The 21,045-nt window shown below is 38.5% G+C and overlaps 1 protein-coding gene across 3 annotated transcripts in view; it reads right to left on the bottom strand.

The window, feature by feature from the left end:
- Positions 1 to 485: 485 nt before the first annotated feature.
- Positions 486 to 21,045, bottom strand: part of LOC139961086 (suppressor of tumorigenicity 7 protein homolog) — a 32,890-nt gene continuing 12,330 nt past the window's right edge. For 2 of the 3 annotated variants that reach the window (XM_071959959.1, XM_071959960.1), the window contains exons 2-12: positions 15,578 to 15,657; positions 14,569 to 14,701; positions 12,979 to 13,149; positions 11,867 to 11,945; positions 11,009 to 11,163; positions 9,840 to 9,937; positions 8,766 to 8,953; positions 8,189 to 8,291; positions 6,845 to 7,088; positions 5,948 to 6,087; positions 486 to 4,125 (exon numbers count right to left, since the gene is read on the bottom strand). In XM_071959959.1, the coding sequence (XP_071816060.1) occupies positions 4,030 to 4,125; positions 5,948 to 6,087; positions 6,845 to 7,088; positions 8,189 to 8,291; positions 8,766 to 8,953; positions 9,840 to 9,937; positions 11,009 to 11,163; positions 11,867 to 11,945; positions 12,979 to 13,149; positions 14,569 to 14,701; positions 15,578 to 15,657 (1,487 nt within the window). In that variant the 3' untranslated portion in view covers positions 486 to 4,029. Of the gene's footprint in view, positions 4,126 to 5,947; positions 6,088 to 6,844; positions 7,089 to 8,188; positions 8,292 to 8,765; positions 8,954 to 9,839; positions 9,938 to 11,008; positions 11,164 to 11,866; positions 11,946 to 12,978; positions 13,150 to 14,568; positions 14,702 to 15,577; positions 15,658 to 20,563; positions 20,656 to 21,045 lie in introns of those variants that run through there. The other variant, XM_071959961.1, reaches the window with a different exon arrangement.

The raw sequence follows: 21,045 nt of genomic DNA, 5'->3' as shown, positions 1-21,045 counted from the left end.
TGACTCATCTCTGCAACCTATGAACTGTCACGTGGTTTGGTAGTAGTCGTCACTTAAGACAGCTGGTTGTATTACGGATTTTATTTAAGAATGATGATAAGAAGAGCATCGTATTGTCTCTAACACCGGAATTGATCCTGACCAAAAGTACTTTGCAGAAGTTTGATAAGATCTCCCTCCATTTCACTAAATATCTTGACTAATTCATACTATTGTGACGGGGAGAGTGAGGTATGTGCCACATGATAGTTTGACAATGGGAAGAGAACAACACCAGGGTGAATATGGCGGCTTTTGTTCAAACAGAATAGCTAAATACGGATTGAGGTGGGGTGGGGGGGGGGGTGGGAGGGAGGAGCCTAATTGTTCATCAGAGAAGTAATCCCATTGTAACTCCTCCATTAAATCTGATGTGTACTTGATGTATAATTTTTGAAGATGTATAGTTGAAAAATGACAAAAGCACCAAGAAAGTTATTTTCTTCTCTTTTAGTTGTGTTTTTTCTTTATCTCAAAATGCAGTACCTTGTTTAATAAGTTTAACAAAAACATTATCATTCCAAATGCTTCAAGAAAGATTGTTGGAATATGGCTTTCAAACTGAACTTGTCTTGTCGGATGATTATGCAACTCTTTCAACCTCATAACTGTGATGTGCAACATAGTAAACAGGTTATTAAATAAATGCACTAGATTAACCCTACAGCCCGACTAACATTTTCGAGCAACGCTAACAACTTTTCTTGTTTTCGCACCACTATCTTCCACCAAAATGTCCCAACTATGTTCCTTCCCGTAAATACTCCCATGATCTGTTTACCTGACTTTAACATACCCCACTGGCCCTATGACAGAACAGAGGACAACGAGGTGCCCACTTTTTTGTTTTTTCGATGCTACATTTAAACTTTTTTTAAACTACATTTAATCAAGTACCAAATACTACGATGGCTTAGAATGGACATTAGAAGTAAAAAGTAACAAAGTCGAAATTTTGAACTTATTAGTTTCTGAAATGTCGACATTTTTCAAGATAAACAAAATAGATGAATATTCGACTTATTTCTATTGTCCCTTCTGTGCCACTAGACAATACGAATGGTGCATGGGGGGGGATTGACGAATGAAGAAGCTTCTCACAGTCGGATACTGAACAAGATAATATAGCAAAGCTGTGGAGGAAGTCCAAGATTAATGTATGTAGTCCAGTTACAGAGTTGTTAACAATTCATAATCATGGACGTTAAATATGAATCTAAGAGACTGACTTCGGTCAGCTTGCGGCTTTGATAAGCCAATGAGGCTTCTTCGCCAGTTCCTGCTTGCAGGAGGATCTAAAATACATACATACATAGAACGTAGTAGCATAGCCCAATGTGTGCAAATCAGGCAGATGGCCGACTGGAACTCACTAAAAATAAGAACAAATTTACTAAACATTGAAGGATAACTTGTGATAAGTTTTCAGCTTTTGGAATTGGGTTGAAAATTGTGTTAAAATTAAACACTTTTGAAAGACTTCCTGGCACAGTAGTATATAGTTTGGCAGAATGACCAACGTTTGTGACGAAATGTTTCATCGCCATTTTTTGACACTATTGCATTTTTTTCCCCCCCAGCTAAACCCTGCACCAAACCATCTCCGAAATGGACAATTTTGTTTTGTTTGGAGAGCTGCCAAAATAAGGTCAATTTATCAAATCTAGAGGTTTTAAGTCGATTCGAAAAATCACAAGAGAGTCGATAATGTGACTTTCTTTAAAAGAATATTCCAAATACCTTTGACACTTTCAAATTTTTCCCTTATTTTTCCTTTTAAATATTTACCCCCCAAAGTACATACCAATATTACAACCAAACGCTGGTGACGATAGTTTACAGGTTGAAAGAAAAATAAGGTTTGCTCACAGATCATCACCAAAATGATATAGTACAATCGTGGATTTCATGCCACAGATTCACTTTTGTTTCCGTATTATTACAAATTTGCTGACTATCATAGGATATAGAAGACATATACTGTGTTGCGACAATGCCTATTTCTCAAGCCTTTGGGTGCTCAAGAAATCCCCCTCCCGCCCACTTACCAAACTTTCTCACAACTGATGTCATCAGACCAATTTTCTCTTGGCTGAAGCTATACATCCACTGTGTAGACAAAGTCATTCATACCTGTTATTATTAAGTAACATCTGCTTGGCAGAATGAAAAGTACGTTGTGACCCTATTACAAAAATCAATGCTGTAAATCCATTTACAGGGTAGACCATGTGTGTGTGCAAACACACCTACCAGATTAATACCCAAAAAGATAAATACTTAATGCATTCCTGACGAGAGAGAGAGTGGGCTCTGGGGGCTACAGCTCTGGGGGCCACCCGCTCTGGGGTCAAGCAAGGAGTGGACTGGTCTACCAGCTTACTGGCTCGGAATATTAAAGCCACAGTCTCCCAGGTCCCTCAGGCGACGCCGGGTTGAGGTACCAAAGGCCATGATTCCTCATGGTTGCCAAAGGTGCTTCAAAGACCCTAGTGATACCCATAAGATGACTGAGCCAGTACCAATTTATGCCTCAGTCCCCCTCTCCCCCCCACCCACCCCTTGGTTAGCTGTTAATTTGGGGCCTAGGGAATTGTTGAACGAAAGAATAATATATTCTTATTCGCATAATATATCCTCTGGATAAATTGGGTCTGGTGACATAACTGTCCATGGGGAACACCCTAGCTCTCCTCGCCTAGGAATAATAGATGTGCCTGCAGCTGGTTTCAGTAAACCAGGATACTTCCAATGGATGACTGATATGTTATTAAATTATATTAACAGTTTTGATAATCTGCTGAACATGTGGTAAACAATAGACATTCTTTCAAACTTTGGGATTTTTCTTTATATGAAGAATACCTAATTTCTTTTTTATTCGTGTTGTAAGTTTTACAATGTTTATCCCTCACAGGGAAAGGACCTGGTCTGAGATAACCAGATCAAGACTACTGTGGACGCTCTTTTTTTTTTTAAAGAATATTTTTTTCATAAATAGTACCGTCAATTGCACAACTGTTGAATGGGTGAGTGAATTTTAACACATTTGTTGTTGTTTTTTTTTTCTTTGGCTCTCAGAAACCAGTTTTGACTACTAATTTCATACTTGAAATGGTTTAAAACCTCAACTGTCACAAAGATTACAAAAAGAAGCCTGACATATTGAAAAAAAGGAAAATAGAACCATTGCAATTTGCCAACAAAATTAGACATCTGTGTGACAAATAAAGTAACTACAAAACTATGATATAGAACGAAAGCATTACAAGGACAGATACCACACTAACATCTCGGACTATATACTATGTGGGTGGTACACAGCACACAGTTACTCATACTTGGAACTTGCTGAAGGTTGAGTCCAGTCACACCGTGACAAAGATATGCCAGAGCTGGTGTCCAGTCACATCTTGACATAGATGAGCTGGACCAGGATATCTGTGACATCGCGACAGTGACGGCTAAAGCTTGGGTCCTGGTCACATTGTGACACAACTGGCTAGAGCCGTACTCCTGTCACATGGTGACACATGTCACACATTCTTGTTTTAACATGCATCGCATAACTCTGCATATCAACACAAACAAGAAACAAGTGTCGCATGGCAACTGGTGATGTGCATCCTCAAGGCATTATTTTATGATCTTTCACATTGCAGAGTAGCAAGACTACGTGATGAGTAATATTGTCACTATGACAAACAGGTTAATTATAAGAGTGCTGTAAAGTATGTGTTGACCTTAATGATAGCTAGTTTTCATATCAAACCTGACTTTGTCAAAAGATTTGCTACTGTTTGAATTTTTGTAAGTTTCCCTTAATGGAAAATATGCTCTCATCCGTGAGAGGAGAAAAAAGAAAAAACGAGTACCCCAAAGCCCCCTTTTGTGCTGATGTAGAATGGAAAGCTGGTATCATCACTTTTTGCATTGTCAAGCATAGTCTTCTAGAGTTAAATGGGTTGGATAACGGTAGGTAGGTAGGCGCTAGAGTCTGGTTAGCTGATGCCACAGACTGCTGGGTATCACGCTCTCTAACTTCTCCATCAGAAAGCTAAACGGTGCAGAAAGAGAAGCCAAAAACTGTAGGGAGAGAGAGAGAGAGGAGAGATCATATTATGTACCAATGGAGTTTGTTTACAGTAATGTTACCTTTTACACTACTCATGTACATAACAAAGCATACACTAAGAAAGCAGTAGGAACTTTTCTGAATAATATGGTGTGAGGCAAGAATGAATTAAGATTTCTATTTATCCTTATTTAAGAAAGACAGGACTTTGCAATGAGACAACATGTCATGTGCTGACTAGCACACCAAATGGTCTTTGTTTCTCTATCGTCTGTTCTTGTCTAATGTGATTGTCGTCATATAAGTACAATTTTGAAAAAAAAAAACATGAAAGATTCTTGCAAAATCAACCTTTCAAAAGATCAATCAATCAATATAAAAAAAGATGACAGTAAAACAAAATTAGTGTTTACACGGGTCCAAAAATCGGGAACCGGGTACCCGAGGGCCGTTACCCGTCGGGTATCCGGGTACCCGGAATTTTTTTGTTTACCCTCGTGTATCACGATTTTCAAGAAATTACATATTGGATGCTGTAATAAATGCATTATATTCTCTACTGACAATGTTTTCATGTTCAAATACGTAGGTGTAAGATAAGGTATTAAACCTCCCTCAATAATTTGCTTCTGTTTCTTTCATTAACTTGTTAATAAATTAATTATTTAATTATAATTAGCATTACTACTAACATCGCACTGCCGCCGCTGCTTATGCTAGCTCGTGCACGTCTATTGGATCAAACCATATAAATATCCAATTTAGCTCTTAAACAGTTTTTGATACTACTACTACTATCTATTATGCAGGCCCAGGGTTCGCATTAGCCGCGAGATTGCGCGATTCGCGCAATTTGATCGCATTTGGAATAAACGATTAGTGAAAAGCCACTTGCGATTACTATTTTTTAGTTATCCCGTCTATAATCCATAAACATCGCGTAAAATTCCTTGTCAGCCTTTCCTTCTTTGAAATAAACGAATGAATAAATAATCATTTCTTCCACATGGTAGCCTAACACCACACTAAGTCAATGAGAAATCTAGCTAAGCCTAACCATCTGTTTATTTGGTCCTAACCCTAACCCTAACCCCCACCAATGGGGGTAGTCTAGCCTAGTCATCTGTTTATTAGCTGAAATTGTGACGCAGTTATAAGATATCTATGGAAAGCTTTCGTTATTGCTGTTATCTTCGAACACATGGTAGCCTAACAACAAACTAAGTCAATGGGAAATCAGCCTAACCATCGGTTTGAAATATTTTTTTTTTAAACAATCACACTTTGCGTATGATTCGGGTAATAAATTAGGAACCGGGCAGTATCGCGTCGAACGGGCTCCTTCGTTATTGCTGTTATCTTCGACCACATTGTAGCCTAACACCACACTAAGTCAATGGGAAATCTGCTTAACCGTCGGTTTGCCATTTTTTTTTTTTTTTTTAAATCACACTTTGCTTAGGATTCGGGTAATAAATAAGGAACCGGGTAGTATCACGTCGGGCGGGTACCCGGATAACCCGTGCAAACACTAAACAAAATATCACTATATTTTTAAACTTCATACCTTCGCAATACAAATTGCTATGAGGATGTAGTTTTCAGATCAGCAGTTTCGTTCAGCCATCAACTTTAGCCCCCCACCCCCCAGACGATGCTTTCTAATCGAATCACAGGAAACAAACCCAACACAAAGAAAAACATTAAATAAGAACCAATAAATCATGTACTAAGAATAGAAATCAGTATACCAACAGTTTGAAATAAACAGTAACGCATAAATATCTCAAAAACGGCTCTACAAGAGTAATTGGCACCGTTATAACTACATACCACTTTAGCAACAGCACCCATTGGTTCTGGAAACTGGTGGGTCAATAGCGCCAGACTAGCTGTGAAGGTACATAACCCAGCCGTAAATAAGATGAAGAAAGGAAGCTCCTTCTTAGGGTAGACTGAAACTTCATGGAAGCCTGCAAAGTTAAAAAATAGCTAAAGATGAGTAAATAAAAGTAGGAGTATTCTCCGACAAGGAATGACAACGACACGGACCTGGCAGAGGAAGACTGTTCCATGTCGATATAGCTCAGCCAAATATTCATACGGCAAACGCTTGTAGGGATTCAGTATACAACTATTAACACTAATGAACAGAGTTGGACTTAATCATGAATTGTTTCATTGAAGCAAAAAACAATATTTTGCTCTGACGGTCAATCATGCTTCAAACCCACAACCTACTAGATGTTAACCCTTTTCACTGTTTCTGATAAATCCCAAGGTATTGACAAATGAAAAATAAAAAAATAAAAAATACCCATTCCTCCCCCACCATCCTTAAACATAATAAGGAAAAATAAACAGACCATGTCATTAATTTGATGGTTGACAGGCAACACGAGCCTGATTCAACTAAACGATTGTGCAATGGAAAACATCAGTATCCTGTCAGTGCATGAATAGAGTTTCAAATTGATATGTTGAGCACAAGTTAGTCTGTATTTATTAAACCAAACTATAACCACTTGTTCTTGAAAGTCAAAAAAAAAAAATGAGAAAATAAATATCAGGGCAAATAGTTCCCCCTGAATGCTTTCAAACATTTTCCAAACATGTTTTTCTTTGGCTCTCTTTCTCTTACAATAAATTTATCATTATATAAGACTTTCTATAATAAAAAAAAACAACAACAATGACAACAAACAAATAAACAGACAAAGTAGGACTTACTTGGCAGTAGTTCCCTATCTACACTTTCAGTACAACTTGGATACGGATAAAATAGGTGACCTTTCTCCAAGGGGTACGGGATCATTCTGAACGTGCCCTCCCACGTACAATGGAGAAGCTGAAGCGCTCCCTCTACTCTCTTCCAATGTGGAAGGTGGAAGAAACTGTAGGCAATGGCCTCGCTGTCTCCTCGTTTAAGGATGTGCTCTGGCGGCAAGATGAGGCCTTTCATTTCCAATAAATACTGTGAGAGGAGGGAAGGATGAACAAAGAGATACAGAGTATGAATTACTACTGAGCTGAAATAATGTTTAGTCGATGGCAAATTGATACAGCTTTTATGGATTGGAAAGAGAGATGTTTGGTTTTTGTGGACAGTAAAGTGCCCCCTACTGAATGAAGCTCAGGAAAGGATGAAAAAAGAGATACAGAGTATGTATTACTACGGAGCTGAAATAATCTTTAGTCGATGGCAAATATGGCTTTTATGGATTGGAAGGAGAGATGTTTTGGTTTTTGTGAACGGTAAAGTGCCCCCATTGTATGAAGCTCCATCTCAACAAAGAACAAAAATTAAAGTTTTAGTCTGGAGGAATTACAGGATGGCAAAATGATGGTGTCCAATTCTACCGTGTTTTGTGAAATCTTGTCATTTCATATACAATGCCCAACTTCTTTCTTTAATCATATCAAAGGGATGAACTTTCCAGAGCGAAATCTGGATTAGGATCCAATTTCCATTTTTATCTTGTCTACCAAAACCACTGGTAAAGCAACACCAGAGGGCTCTTAGGAAACCAAAGAGAAAAGAGTACAAGATTTGAAAGTCAAAGAAATGAGGCAAAGTAACAGCATTGATTGAAAAGATTGCTCAGTACCCTTCCACCCTCATGTCATGCCCCCAACAGCCAATGCCCTGCCTCCCCCACCCATCCTACAGCACAAATGTACTGAAGGTCAAACTGCCTTAACGAAGTGCTAAAGGGATGTATTATAGACTAGTGTCACTTATCAAAGACAGCTAATTCGAAGAGACTGATTGTTCATGAGGGTTAAGCTTGTAACTGCTACGTAAAAGTATATATGTTACGGGCAGGAGAACAACCGATGAACAACCGATGAACAACCGATCATGATCTTACAGATCCGTAACGAAACATCCGTTTATGCTTATTAAAGACAATCACTGTTCTATACAAGTACTGCCATACTTGATTGTCCACTTGGATCATTATCATCATTATTATCGACATTGTATGACCTGCACGGTCAACCCCAGCACGATTGCTTTTATGAGCCTTGTGACAGAGGTGTCACAATCATAATAATCTTACTACAACTCACTTTAGGTACATGGGGATTGAATTCTACTGCTCTGTGTATCGCCTCCACCGCATTCATTTCAGCTGTTGTGAGACCACGTTTAGAAGCTATCTCTGGAGAAAATCTAGGATGAGAAAAGGGTTTGTTTACAATTGAGAAACAGCAACTGGATAGTTGGACTGACAAATTGACAAAAATAAAGATTTGGAGGGACTTCATGAGAGCTTATGGGAATGAAATCAATCCAAACCAATACTTTGGTAGTAGGATGAGGATTTTATGTAACAGAGACATTCACATATTATTCTTACATTATATAAAGATACTACAAGAAAACTGGGCAGGCATTACAAAATAAGTAAATGAATTCTCATGCCTGTACTGAAAAACAACCATCTTTACCAGACTCAGATGCCATTTTTTTTGGCAATTAGCATACAACGACTGTGAATACAATAATGGAACACCACCAGTATTGTTTTTTGGCCTTGGCTTCAATTTCCATGACACACTTAATGTCCTTTTGCAGATAAAATATAAAACACTTCCTCTTTTTAATTTTGGCACATCTCGACTACAGTAACATGTTTGTACTCACTTGTCACAAACGGCTCTGGCTTTAAGCAGTGCTGCTGTGTAACAAATTGTCGCTGACTTTGGCAAGCTGATGTCGTCGTATCTGGCGAGCAGTGCCTGTACATCAGCGTACAACTGCATCTCGAGGAGGGCTTCAATGAGGTTCTCGTGAATTTGGAACATACTGACGACTGGAAACTCTTTAATTAGCTGCGGAGACGAAAGAGAGCTAACAGATGAGGAAGATGGAAAAAAGATGTGTTTGACCTCTAATTCAACCATATCTTCACCTTCTTTCACAAATTTCTCACTAATTACAAGACAATATAGAAAATAAGTAAATGAATGAACAAATAAATGAATGAATGAATGAAGTAGAAATGGCAGAAACCATGCATCAGCAGAAATATAAAATTCAAAGAAGGCAGACGTTACCTAGAGCTTTAATTAGTATGACCACTACAGGGATTCATCGCGCACTGGAAATATTCCTCGTACCTCATGGGCAAGTCCACTTATTTTTTTTATGCTGATGTTTATTTCTCAATATATTTAGAATCAGATTATCCTCGTGTCAAAAATTGCTCTTGGGTGTTTTGCTAGTGAAGTGAAATCAGGGGTCTTGGATATTAGGGAACCATCTACTCTGAGGATTACAAGTGATTTCCACAGTCATTACCACTGACTTAAAGTTTGTTAGAAAAACCAAAACCATTTCCTCAGATGGAAAAACTGTGGCATATATCATATCTATCAGCAACTATGAGACGTTCAAAACCAAAAGTCAGAAATGTCACTCTTAATCTGAGTAACCTATCTTCATCACCTTCCTGGACCAGTCTAACTTTCTCTCGAAACTGATCCAAATGCTCAGGAGAACAGGACAATGTTAATAATAATCTGGCTGACTATTGTCTGACTTTAATTACACGGTTATGGTGCGCTGTAGCACCTGATGGAACACACAACGGAATGCAACTTAAAGTAAACAGACACACAATTACATATGTAGCAATGGTGTCATATGCTACTACTCCTACACACCCGTTCTAAGGACACCTTCATACAGTGTAACACTACTACTACTACTACTTACATCTCTCATCATTTTAACTGCTTCCTTCGTTCTTCCTAACTTTCTCATGACCATCGCTAATCTTCTTTTCACATAGACCAACGTGTTCAGATCCCTCCCTGTAGAAAGTCACAGAATAGAGAGAAAACATGGATTAAAACCATACTGTGTCAAATGGATAGAGAGAGAGAGAGATTAATTCTAACCCCCAAATGTCCCTTTTTCTTAATACTAGAAATGGATTGCTCAAAGATACCATAGGTATATATATGGTAGAACTACTACAGCAATATAAAGTGCAAATTTTTGGTCTTTATTATCTCCACCTATGTTTCACCAAGACATTTTGAGCTAATACTTGACTGACAAATTACAAAGAGACTGGTGCCTAACATTATCAGTCACTTGAGTTCTGAATGCAGTAAACAAAGACCTGAGCACTTTGGAACATCACACATAACTCACTAGCGTTCACAAGACACTCCACAGTTCTGTGGGATCGAGACCTGATGATATATCCCACAGAGAAACAGCACATAGAATGACCTAATACAATCTTCATTTTACCCTGCCACCTACCCACTGTGCCTCACCTCTAACTTACCATATTTGCAGCTCAGTTACATGCTCTCGATATAGAATACTGCTGTTTATATAATCTGGATAAAGCTCACAGTCTGGTTTCTAATCGTTGTTATTCGAAACACTTTGGGAATCAAGATGGCATCACTCAAGTAGAGATCCAACTCTTACTCATTGCAATTTACATGTTACTGATAGTTGAAGTTGTCCTATGAATGCACATTCTAACCACACATTTATAGTATTTAAAACTAATATAAAAACTATATTACTTTCCAGTGGTATTTTAAAGTTGTTTCTTTCTTGTGAAATCTAGACGGTTTGTTAATCAGCCTCACTATGAACCTAACCTGCATTGGTTGGATACATTATCCCCACCATGAGGCAGGTCCTACACATAGTTAACACATGAATCCCCTCTTTATTGCCACCTTCTGATAGCCACAACAAATCAACCTGCTATGGTTTCTTTTTGCAGGCAGTTAAGCCCCCTCCCTCCTCCTCCATGTATCTACTTCCCCTGGAAGAGCGTCTATTTCAATTGTACCAGTACCTATCTGTGATTCGGTATATTTTTGGCTCATCCAGACACCAAGACAGCGACTTACTATGGATCTTTTCATGTGTAGGGCTATGATGTTGTAGAGCTTGACTCTTCTTGTGGTTAATTTCAGCCGATTTCACAGCGATGCGAAACATTCTCTCAGCCTCGACAATGGTTGTCTTTTCTTCTTCTCCCAAGAGGATGGCAGCGGTAGAACATCTGACCCCAAAAAAAAAAAAAAAATATATCAGAATACGAAAACATTTACATATTCATAGTGTGGTAGGCTAAAACATGTTAATATTCATGCACTTGTGCACATCAAAATGAAGAGGGATCAACTGTTGACTAATGTGGCAAGATATAAAGGAAGGTACCAGGAATCAGTTATCATGTTGACAAAGTCTTTTTAGTGACATTGTATAATGAAATGTTGTGCCTAAATGGTCTTAAAATATTCGGCCCAAACAAAGTGACTCAAAATTGAATCCCAAAAATGTAAGCTCAAATGGGCCAAAACACGATGGTCCCACATATTTGGGCCCAAAGAATGTGTCCCAAAATGCATTTGAGGTGGGAATAAAATTCGGGCCCACCCAGCCTAAAAATGTGCCCAGAATTTCATTGGGGCCCAGGTGGTCCCAAAAAATGTATGCCTTAATGTACCAGCTACTAACCAACAACTGTATTCCAAGTTTGGTTAACTGATTAAAAGCTGTGGAGCTATTGCAAGTTTACAATTTTGACCCTTCCCCAATAAATTGGGCCCAATAAAAATTTTCCGCCCAAATGGTCCCATAATATTTGGCACAAAAATCTGCTCAAGCACATATTTCCCCCCGAAAACTTGAAATGTGAGACTTCAAACTCAAGACCTGCCAAATTACTCTTTAAAATTATTGGATTTTATCTGACTACTCACTCAGCGTTAGTTTCGTAAGCTTCTCGTGCAGCCTTGATTCTATTCTGTGGATTTCTCTCCCTCCAGGCTCTCAACATGACTAAAAGGAATACAAACAAAATATAGGCATGTTTCATGACCAGCTTTAAGATGCAGACCTCTATGTATTTCCGCAATATTGTACCATGTTTTCATATATAAAAAAATGTGACACCTTGTCTGGAACTGAACTGTTAATGTGTTATCGACTAGACAGAATCCAATAGCAAACTGACTTTTTCTTTCTTTCTTTCTTTCTTTCGTGTAAAGCAAACCCTTTATCCCTTCATTCAGAAGAACTTCAAATAGTTCTGAAGCATTCACAGAAAGGAAATAATTTAAGCAATCTGTTGTAATTAGTGGCCACTTAACTTCACCAACTGCTTACAAAGTGATTTACTCAAAATAATGAACCATTTCTTTTGTTAGTAGTTCCACTGATATGTGTGTGTATGGGGGGGGGGGGGAGGGGAGTAGGGGGTGTACCTACATCACAGGTACATTCTAACAGGTGAAGATCAAACACTGAAGACTTATCAAGGCCATGGATGTCAAGATGGTGGTTCTCTACACAGATAGGCTCAGAAGAGGCAACAGTTCATGCACTCAAAAGGTTCTGATTGCTATTGAGGCCAATACTACCGCCATATCCCCATCAGGAAGCCTATGACTGGACTAGATAGCAGCTTATTGCCATCTCTTGGGATCCAAGGATCTAGTGGCTTGATATGGATAATAAGGAATCTCCCTAACCCCTCTTTTGGATCTCCGGCAAGCTACACTGAAGTGACTTAACCATTAACAGGGTATGTCACAGGAGTATGAACATAATGAAATTCCTGCCTAGCTTGAGAGTCCCCCTATAGCCTACTTTACAGGACTAGGCTACCACCAGAATTAAATGTGGAATTTTTGTGAGTTTGTGCACCATGTAGGTCTTTTCAGTTCCTGTTTCAATCTTCTAAAAATACGAAATGATACAAAAAATTGGTTTTGACAGCGATAGAGGGCGCTGTCATCCAAGGGCAATTTTCTGGCCCATAAATTCATACCATTCTAGAGCGTAACCGGCTTTAACCTCTCAACTGACTTACTTTCGTCAGACGGTCTGGTGCTGTCAGAGTCACAGGTAAACAGCGTCTGATGGTCCTGGGCCGACTGATTCATATCGTAGTATGTCAGAGGGTCCTTGCCAGTCGCCCACGTATATCGATTGTACTCTGACCCTCGGAATAGGTTCAGCGGGTTTCGCCATGTCTTACACTCTGTTAAAAAGAAATGATGAAAGATACATTGTTCAGGTTAAAAGGAAAACTGTGGCACAAGTCAAGGTCCTGGCATATAAATATATATATTCGCATACAAATTTTCATTTGAGACCAGCTTCATACCTGCAGTAGCTGTAAGACTCCATAGATTATTTATACAAAGTGTTGCCAAGAGTCATATTAAATTTCCAGGACAAAATCATCTTCATGTTGGCAAAATATGTTGACCAGCTATGTATTTAACAAATGTCTAAGAAATCATGTCAATCTGTGAATGTGATATTGACACACAAGAGGAATTGCTCCCTGACTGATGGTTCGCTTTTATATATCTTTCCACAACAACAGGTTAAGGTACACCTCAGATGCATATTTTGCATAGTTGATTATATTTTTAGGCACCTGGTGGTTTTCACTATATACGAAACCATAAACCATTGGGTATATCTTATCAGATCCTGAAGTAAGGGGCTCCCTGTTCCTTTATTTTTATAAGTTTTATTTTTAATTATATATATTTTTTATAAGTATTTCTTCTATTCATCAGGATGGTGTGATCAGCACATTATTAACATATAAATCAGTTGATGATGACAATATTAACAACACCAGTCCTGTGAGTTGCACTAATGTTAACAACTGAGAGAAAAGGATGCTTTTTTATTATTCCGTAGCAAAAATGGCTACACAAATGCAAGGATATCATACCGTAGCAGTTCTTACATGTATGTGTTCACAGAACTTAAGTACTTTTCAGTCACATCTGACTGTAAAGTCACATCCTTTTTGCATTTATTCAGCGAACGCTACTAGATAGATACAAAAGCTAGGTGACTAATTAACAACGTCTGTTGTTACCGAGTTCTTGTGAGGTCTTTGTTTTAAACAATGTGAAAAGAATATGTATAACATAATAATACAAACATACCATATGGCTGTTTAGCCAGTTTGCTCAAACAGATTTAAGACATTCATTCAGCAAACGTCTAGTAACTACTAGAGAGTAATGAAAGCTAGGTGACTACTTTAAAAGGTCCGTTTTTTGGTCCCGAGATTTTGTGAGGAGAGGAGAGGTCTTTGTTTCAAACAATGTGGAAAGAATATACATAACATAATAATACACACTGCTCTTTAGCCACTTTGCTAAAACAGATTTAAGACACTCTGGTTTTGGATTATTTTGTGTTTATAAAACCCAATACATATATACATATTTCTTTTTTATCCTTTACTGAGCAATAAATTGCAATTTTCTATTCATTAACAGTTTGTCTCCCGTATTTCTGTCTTTGTTACGTCTGAGAAGCTGACCGTTACTAATGGGTTGAGAAGGAGGGAGGAGGAGGGAGGGAAAGGTCATCTGCATCTAAAAAAACACTATCATCATCCAACTACTCGCTTCTACTAACTCCTCACCAGATGTTGTCTGCTGGTTGTTACTGGTGCTACTGCCATTTTCTGATCCACCAAGCCATGGCGAGAGATGATTTAAGGAGACTTGTTCGATGAAGGAAGTACCATACTTTCGAAAGTACCACCATTCGAAGATCTATCGTGAAAAGCAGGAAATGAATAAGGAAGTGTCGTTCAAATGGAGATTTGTACTTGCCAAGGTCAAGTGAAACATTTGTTGTTACAGAATTGACTTGCACTTAATCATAAACAAGTGAGGTAAATATGAAACCAGGAAGTTATCCACAGCTGGAATGTCATACATTCATTTCAAACAAACGTGTTCCCCAGACAAACTAATAAACATATACAGGAACTATCATACAGGAACTACAGACTACAAATATTTATGTTAACAGGTACAGTATGATTCATGTCCACCCTCCTTTTAAGAAGAGGAGTAAGGTGGGGGGGGGGAGAAAGTCAAGGCACTTTCAAAAATATTTGGCTCTCTCTCTCTTCATTTAATACATAGTCAAGCACAAAGGAACTAAATTCGCTAGATGTTTTCAAGTCAGACAGAATCCGTCTTTTAGCATTTGACCAAATTCATGCCAGAATGCTTGTTTTATGAATTCAATTTATGCATCCCATTATTTTAAAGTACTCTGTCGTGACAACTTGGTGAAAATATATCCTAACTGTCCATAATTAAAAGACCGGATTTAGGACCCTTGGGATAGGTATCGGGTTAGATATAGATGATATAGCACAAAGAAATTGAATCAGTTTGTTTAGAACAGTGAACTATAATATGATCCCATTGGCATTTAAGTGTCTGAAGTTCCAACACTGTACAGTATATCAAAACTAAAATTCCAAGGAGTACTGCCAGATGCCTTATTAAATCTTATAATTTTTTTTTTTTTTTTGTAGGTTAGGTGAATTGGGATATCACATGTTGACGAGGAACAGCCAAGAGATCCAGGGTTGTTAAGTAAATTCTGAAAAAATTCTGACAAGAAGTACTTACTAAAATCAGCCCAGATATGAGTGAGGATGTCCCTGTCAGTGCCACATAGAACTTTGGTGTTAATGTGTTCAGGAACATGGCTGAAACAAAATAAAAGAGAATGAAGTTTTGAGCCAAACTTGATGAAAAGAGAGTTGAACAAGAATATAATATTTATCATTGAATGAAATATTGAAATTGAACGTAGGCAGGAACGATTTGAAAAGTGGATGAGAGCAAGGGCCAAAACAAAATCAAAGAGGGTAATGAAAAAATCATAAAAAATAAATTAAAAAAAGCCAAACTACACTTGAGGTTTCCATGACACAATTTAATGAATATTTTCAAAATCTTAAATAATACTTTGTATCAGTGTGACAGTGTTGTATGCAAATTATTCCGAACAGAATTCTCACAAAAAGTCTCAGTAAAAATCGGACACTTCTGAAGGATTCCTGATCTATAAGGGACCAAAGTATGATTTGTCGAGGCAAAGTACTATAAGTGGAAACAAAACCAATTTTTGGCAAATAAAAATTTGAATTTTAAAATTCCCAGGCTCCTCACACTTTCATATAAAACCTGCATGCACGATAAGAAAGTACCTCTTCACCGGAAGATTGGCCATGACCTTCTGTGCAGAGATATTTACAGCGTGCGAAAGCACAAGAATCTCACAACTATTAAATGATTGACGCACAAGGAATGATTTCATTTTAGTAACCTCCATTAAACCCCCAATTAATATGTGAACAGTAAGAACTTAAAACACTTTCACATTTGCAGATATTACAATCGTGTGCAAATGATTGTCTCTCGGCTATAGCAAAAGTACTGCAGATGTCTGTCATTTGAGGTTTCAGGTACTGTAGGATAGATATGCTATATGTAGAAAAATTCTCTTACTGTGTTTAGTATAGTAACAACGACAAAAACTTGATTTCCCGCAACTTTTTAAAATACATGAATATTTAACAATGCATCAACAAATATGTTTGAGTTACATTACAAACTAGAAGACGGTACAAAGAGAGGAAAAAAAAACATTCATCATGATAATTTATATACAATACTTAAGCTATAGAAATGCTTGGAAATGGAGAAAAAAAGAAAACGAAGGACAATGCTTATAGAATGTTTTCCCCATTTGAATATATAACCATATATATGTGTACAGCATAGGATGGAATAGGCTGTAACAATGCTGACAGTGCATGTCATGTAACAATAGGAAAGGGGCTGTACAATCATTCTCTCTTTCACCTTTTTGGCTGGAATTTTGCAGCGGTCCGCAAACCTTTTAGGCCCCATGACCCAGTATCATCCATGAGGACTAAACCTCACCCACCAGACCCTCACCTGTCATAATATATATGTATCTGACTGGACTACGGGATAAATTTCAAAACAATATAAGTTATTGATCGCAGTCAGCTAGCTGCGAAAAATTGTAGATTTTCCGACACCTGATAATTCCCACTAACCACTTAAATAATTTTGCAACCCACTTTGAGAGGTGTCCTAACACTTTAACAGACCTACCACCCTTTCACCTCGCAATGTTTATGTACAGTGTGTCAGACCCACCAGACTCTCCACCCCCCCTCTGTATGTATGGCAGACCCACCAGACTCGTTCTCCATCGTAACATACTGTATGTATGGCAGACCCACCAAACCCTTTCCCCTCACATTGTATACAGTATGTATGGCAGACCCACCAAACCCTTTCCCCTCACATTGTGTATGTATGGTAGACCCACCAACATGAAAGCTGTAGCTTCTAAGACTATGGACTAAAGATTTAAGTGCGCATGTAGAGTGGAGTATTTGTTACATATTAATACAGCGTACAAGCAGTGTTCGATTTTTCCGGTATCGCATCGCAAAATGCGATCCAAAACGACAAACTTGCGAGACGTTTCCAAATCAGCATCGCACATTGTGCCGATTTGTGCGATACAAATTCCTAGTCAGATTTGGGAGCAAACACTCAAACCTTAACTTACGATCACAATGTAGAAGTTATAATTTATTGAGTTTATACTCAATGTACAACTAATTCACTTGACCGTATAGCGAAAAAAAAAACCTGAAAAAATAATATCCTACAATAGTTAAGTGTAAAGCAAATAGCCAAACCACCTCGGCGGTTACGGATCTCACGTAACTAAGAGGTTCCCTGGCAACGTGCCCAAAAAATGTTAACAAACAGGTGTTACACAGGGGATGAGCTCACAGTTGCTTGGGAAGGTACCTGGGCAAATTCGCAGCACATGTACCGTGGTACAGTAGTTGGGTATAGGGTTAAAAACTGCAGTTGTAAAATGCAAGGGCGTAGGAACCGGGGGGGCTGGGGGGGGCCAGCCCCCCCAGTGAAAAATGTGGAGGGGCGGAAGTATCATTCCGCCCCCCCCCCACTTCGCAAGTCAGAAAACCCCTTTTTCATTTCCAAATGAGAAAAAAAATCTCATTTGGAGCACCAAATTGCATCTAAGGCCAGGTGAAAATACAAAATTAAGTTTACAAAATGGAGTGGGTGTTGAAGTGTGCTATATTGCACCAAATTGCATCTGAAGCCACCTGGAAATGCAAAAAAAATCCAAAGGGGAGGGGGAAACCCCCTCCCCTTAGACCCCTCCCCCAGGCTGGCCATCAGTCTTCAGCCCCCCCACTCAAAAGTACCTTCCTACGCCACTGGTAAAATGTACGCATAGTGCACGCTATTCATTGTTAGGCAGTCTAGAAACGGGGCTTTGCTGAACGTTGTTTGTTTCATAATATCGGAAGTTTTGTAAGTTGCACTTTTTAAAGATTGAAAGACAGATTAAATCTCTTTTCATAATATAGCTACTTTAACTTGTCATTTTAAAATTTTCATCAGTTTCGTGACAATTTAAATAAAAAAAGTTGTCAGTATTTTGCATCCTCAACTGCAAATTTTTTCATCGCCAGACATCGCAAAAAATGACAAGAATTTTCGGGGGCTTTCTCCCCCAGGATCCCCACGAGGGGTTCTACCCCATGACCCCACCATAGCCCTAAGACGGGCCCCTGGACACCACGCCTTTATGCTAGCACGTTACGCGTGCTAGGCAGGCGAACACCGGCGGGAAATCGGCAGTGTGTTCGCGGGAAATTGAACAAGGTTTTCCAACACTGCTGAACTGTGCAGTTACTGAATGCATCATGTTCAAGGTTTTCAAGGAGGCCTTTGAGGAAATGAATGGTTAGTACAGTGTATATATGCTGCACTAATGCTGTGTGTAGGCCAAGGTTCACGAAGGTCATTGGTTATATTCGCGCGCCGTAGACGTGTTTTTAGATGTTACGGAGAGTCAGGTTTCCATGGATATTAATCGAAAATGAATCTGACTTTAACTGACGCTAAAGAAATGGATCGTCTTGGGCAGATTAACAAATCATTGCAAGTATAAATAAGTACAGGTAGCTCTGCTGTTAAAAAGAAAAGTTCAATATCGGTTTGCTGTTATAGACAATTAGGCAAAATTTTACCGATACCGATATGCTGCCGATCTTGCAAATATCGGCCGATACTGATATTGAAAACGATTATCGTAGCAACACTAGTATAAATAATAATAATACACAAACATTTTCTAGTTAATACATTGATCGCCAACATTTGGTCCATTTTGTGGTAATTTCAAAACTGCTATTCAATTTTGGGGTACTGCTATGCAACAAAAATATTGTATAGCAATTGTCGAAATTTGTTGCTATGCAATTTTTTGGCCATAAGTCGAACACTGCGTACAAGTACATTTCACAGAATGAGATGATTATACTCTTTAAGTACAATACTGTACAGAACTGTACGTACAGTAAAGCTTCAACAGGTGGCTTTGGGTTAAAATATCAATTTCAATCTAAGAGCATTTTCAAATGGGTTCCTAGAGGGGCATAGGTTTCAACATCTTGCACGTAACACAATGTAAGAAATGTTTCTCACCACTTGAGCATTTTTTTGCATTCATTTATATTGGAAACCCAATCAATTTAAATAGACCCAACCCTCATGCAGAACAGCGATCAATCCCCCCGTCCCCCCAGACTTAATATACAGTATTTCTGTTTATGTTCTCTAAAATCACTGCAGAGTTGATGCAAAGTATCTCCTTGAATTATTACTCACTCCCACGAACTCCTGTGAACTCTCCACAACCCCTACATTTTGCCAAGATCTCATATGTCATCCAATCCCATCTAAAGCTCTTGAAGAGCCTGTCACCGTGAGGTAAAGATTGGTGATTGGTAACCAAGACACATATTATACTGAAAGTTTTGTCTAATACGAAAACCGCCATTACTGTTACAAACATGTCGGTGAAACAGCAACAACGGATGTTAAAAGAATTGCAGCACTGATAATATAGTATTGCAGCACTGATAATATAGTGCAAAATATAAATCTAGTACTATCTGTAGGAAGCAAAGAAGGTAGTAGCGGCTTACCCTAAAACCTGAACTGGCCTTTTTTGAGATTTGGTTGGGGGTGAGGGCGGGGGGGGGGGTGGGGGAGAAGTTAGGATACCATATTGAGCTACTTAGTATGAGACTAAATAGTAAGACGGTGAACACTGAGAGATGTCTCTTGATGGATACTGGTCTGAAAGCAGATTCAAACAGTTTAATGACAAAGCTAACATAGAAAACAAACAAGTTGGGTGAAGGAATGAGGGGTGGGGGGGAGGGTGGATACCCATCGACAGGCAGTGACCTGTCCCTAGGGTCGTGCAGTGCTAAGAAGGTTACTTCACTTCACTCTAGACATGCTAGAGCAAACAGTGATGATGCTGTGAGGAGACAGGTTAGCGAGGAAGCAAATCAAAACCCTATGCTTGTAAAAGCTACTTAAAAACACAAAAAGCAATCAAGTACAGTAGATCTTTCACAAATTCTGGAAGAGAATTTGCAAAAACATTTCTTTGTTTAGAGACAGAAAGCAAATTAAGGAAAACAAGACAAAACACAAGACACAACAAACCTTTGGATCACAGACAAAGCTGCATAAGATCGTTGGCTTACAGTGAACAAAATAATTCTGACCTTCTCACTTCCCCCAACTGGTATTATAAACTGTCACGCATACGACTAACCTACTGTAATTTCAACCGCTATGAAACTAAAACTTGTAACAAAGGACACACCCTGGAAACCTTGTATGCAGCGAATGTATGGATAACTTATTAATGCAAAACGACGAAATGCCAGAACGTCTATCCCTTTAATATCTGTCAAGTTAGAGTCGTGAGCATTAATCCACTTTGAGAGTGCTTAATTCTCAATTTTCTGATCAGACGGAGCACGCTTGAATCCTCACTACAAAATATAGTCTTATGAACTAATCAACCAACACCAAGAAAGGCTCTCCAAAAGCTGCATTTGAAATGGTTAATAATTAATGACACACAAGAGTGTCACTAAATGCCACGTTTTCTCTGGATTTGTTGGCAATTTCAGACTTTA

Source organism: Apostichopus japonicus, chromosome 20, assembly GCF_037975245.1.
Source record: "Apostichopus japonicus isolate 1M-3 chromosome 20, ASM3797524v1, whole genome shotgun sequence".
NCBI lineage: Eukaryota > Metazoa > Echinodermata > Holothuroidea > Aspidochirotida > Stichopodidae > Apostichopus > Apostichopus japonicus.
Note: the sequence above shows the minus strand (reverse complement) of the source record. Positions and strands in the feature narration are given on the sequence as shown.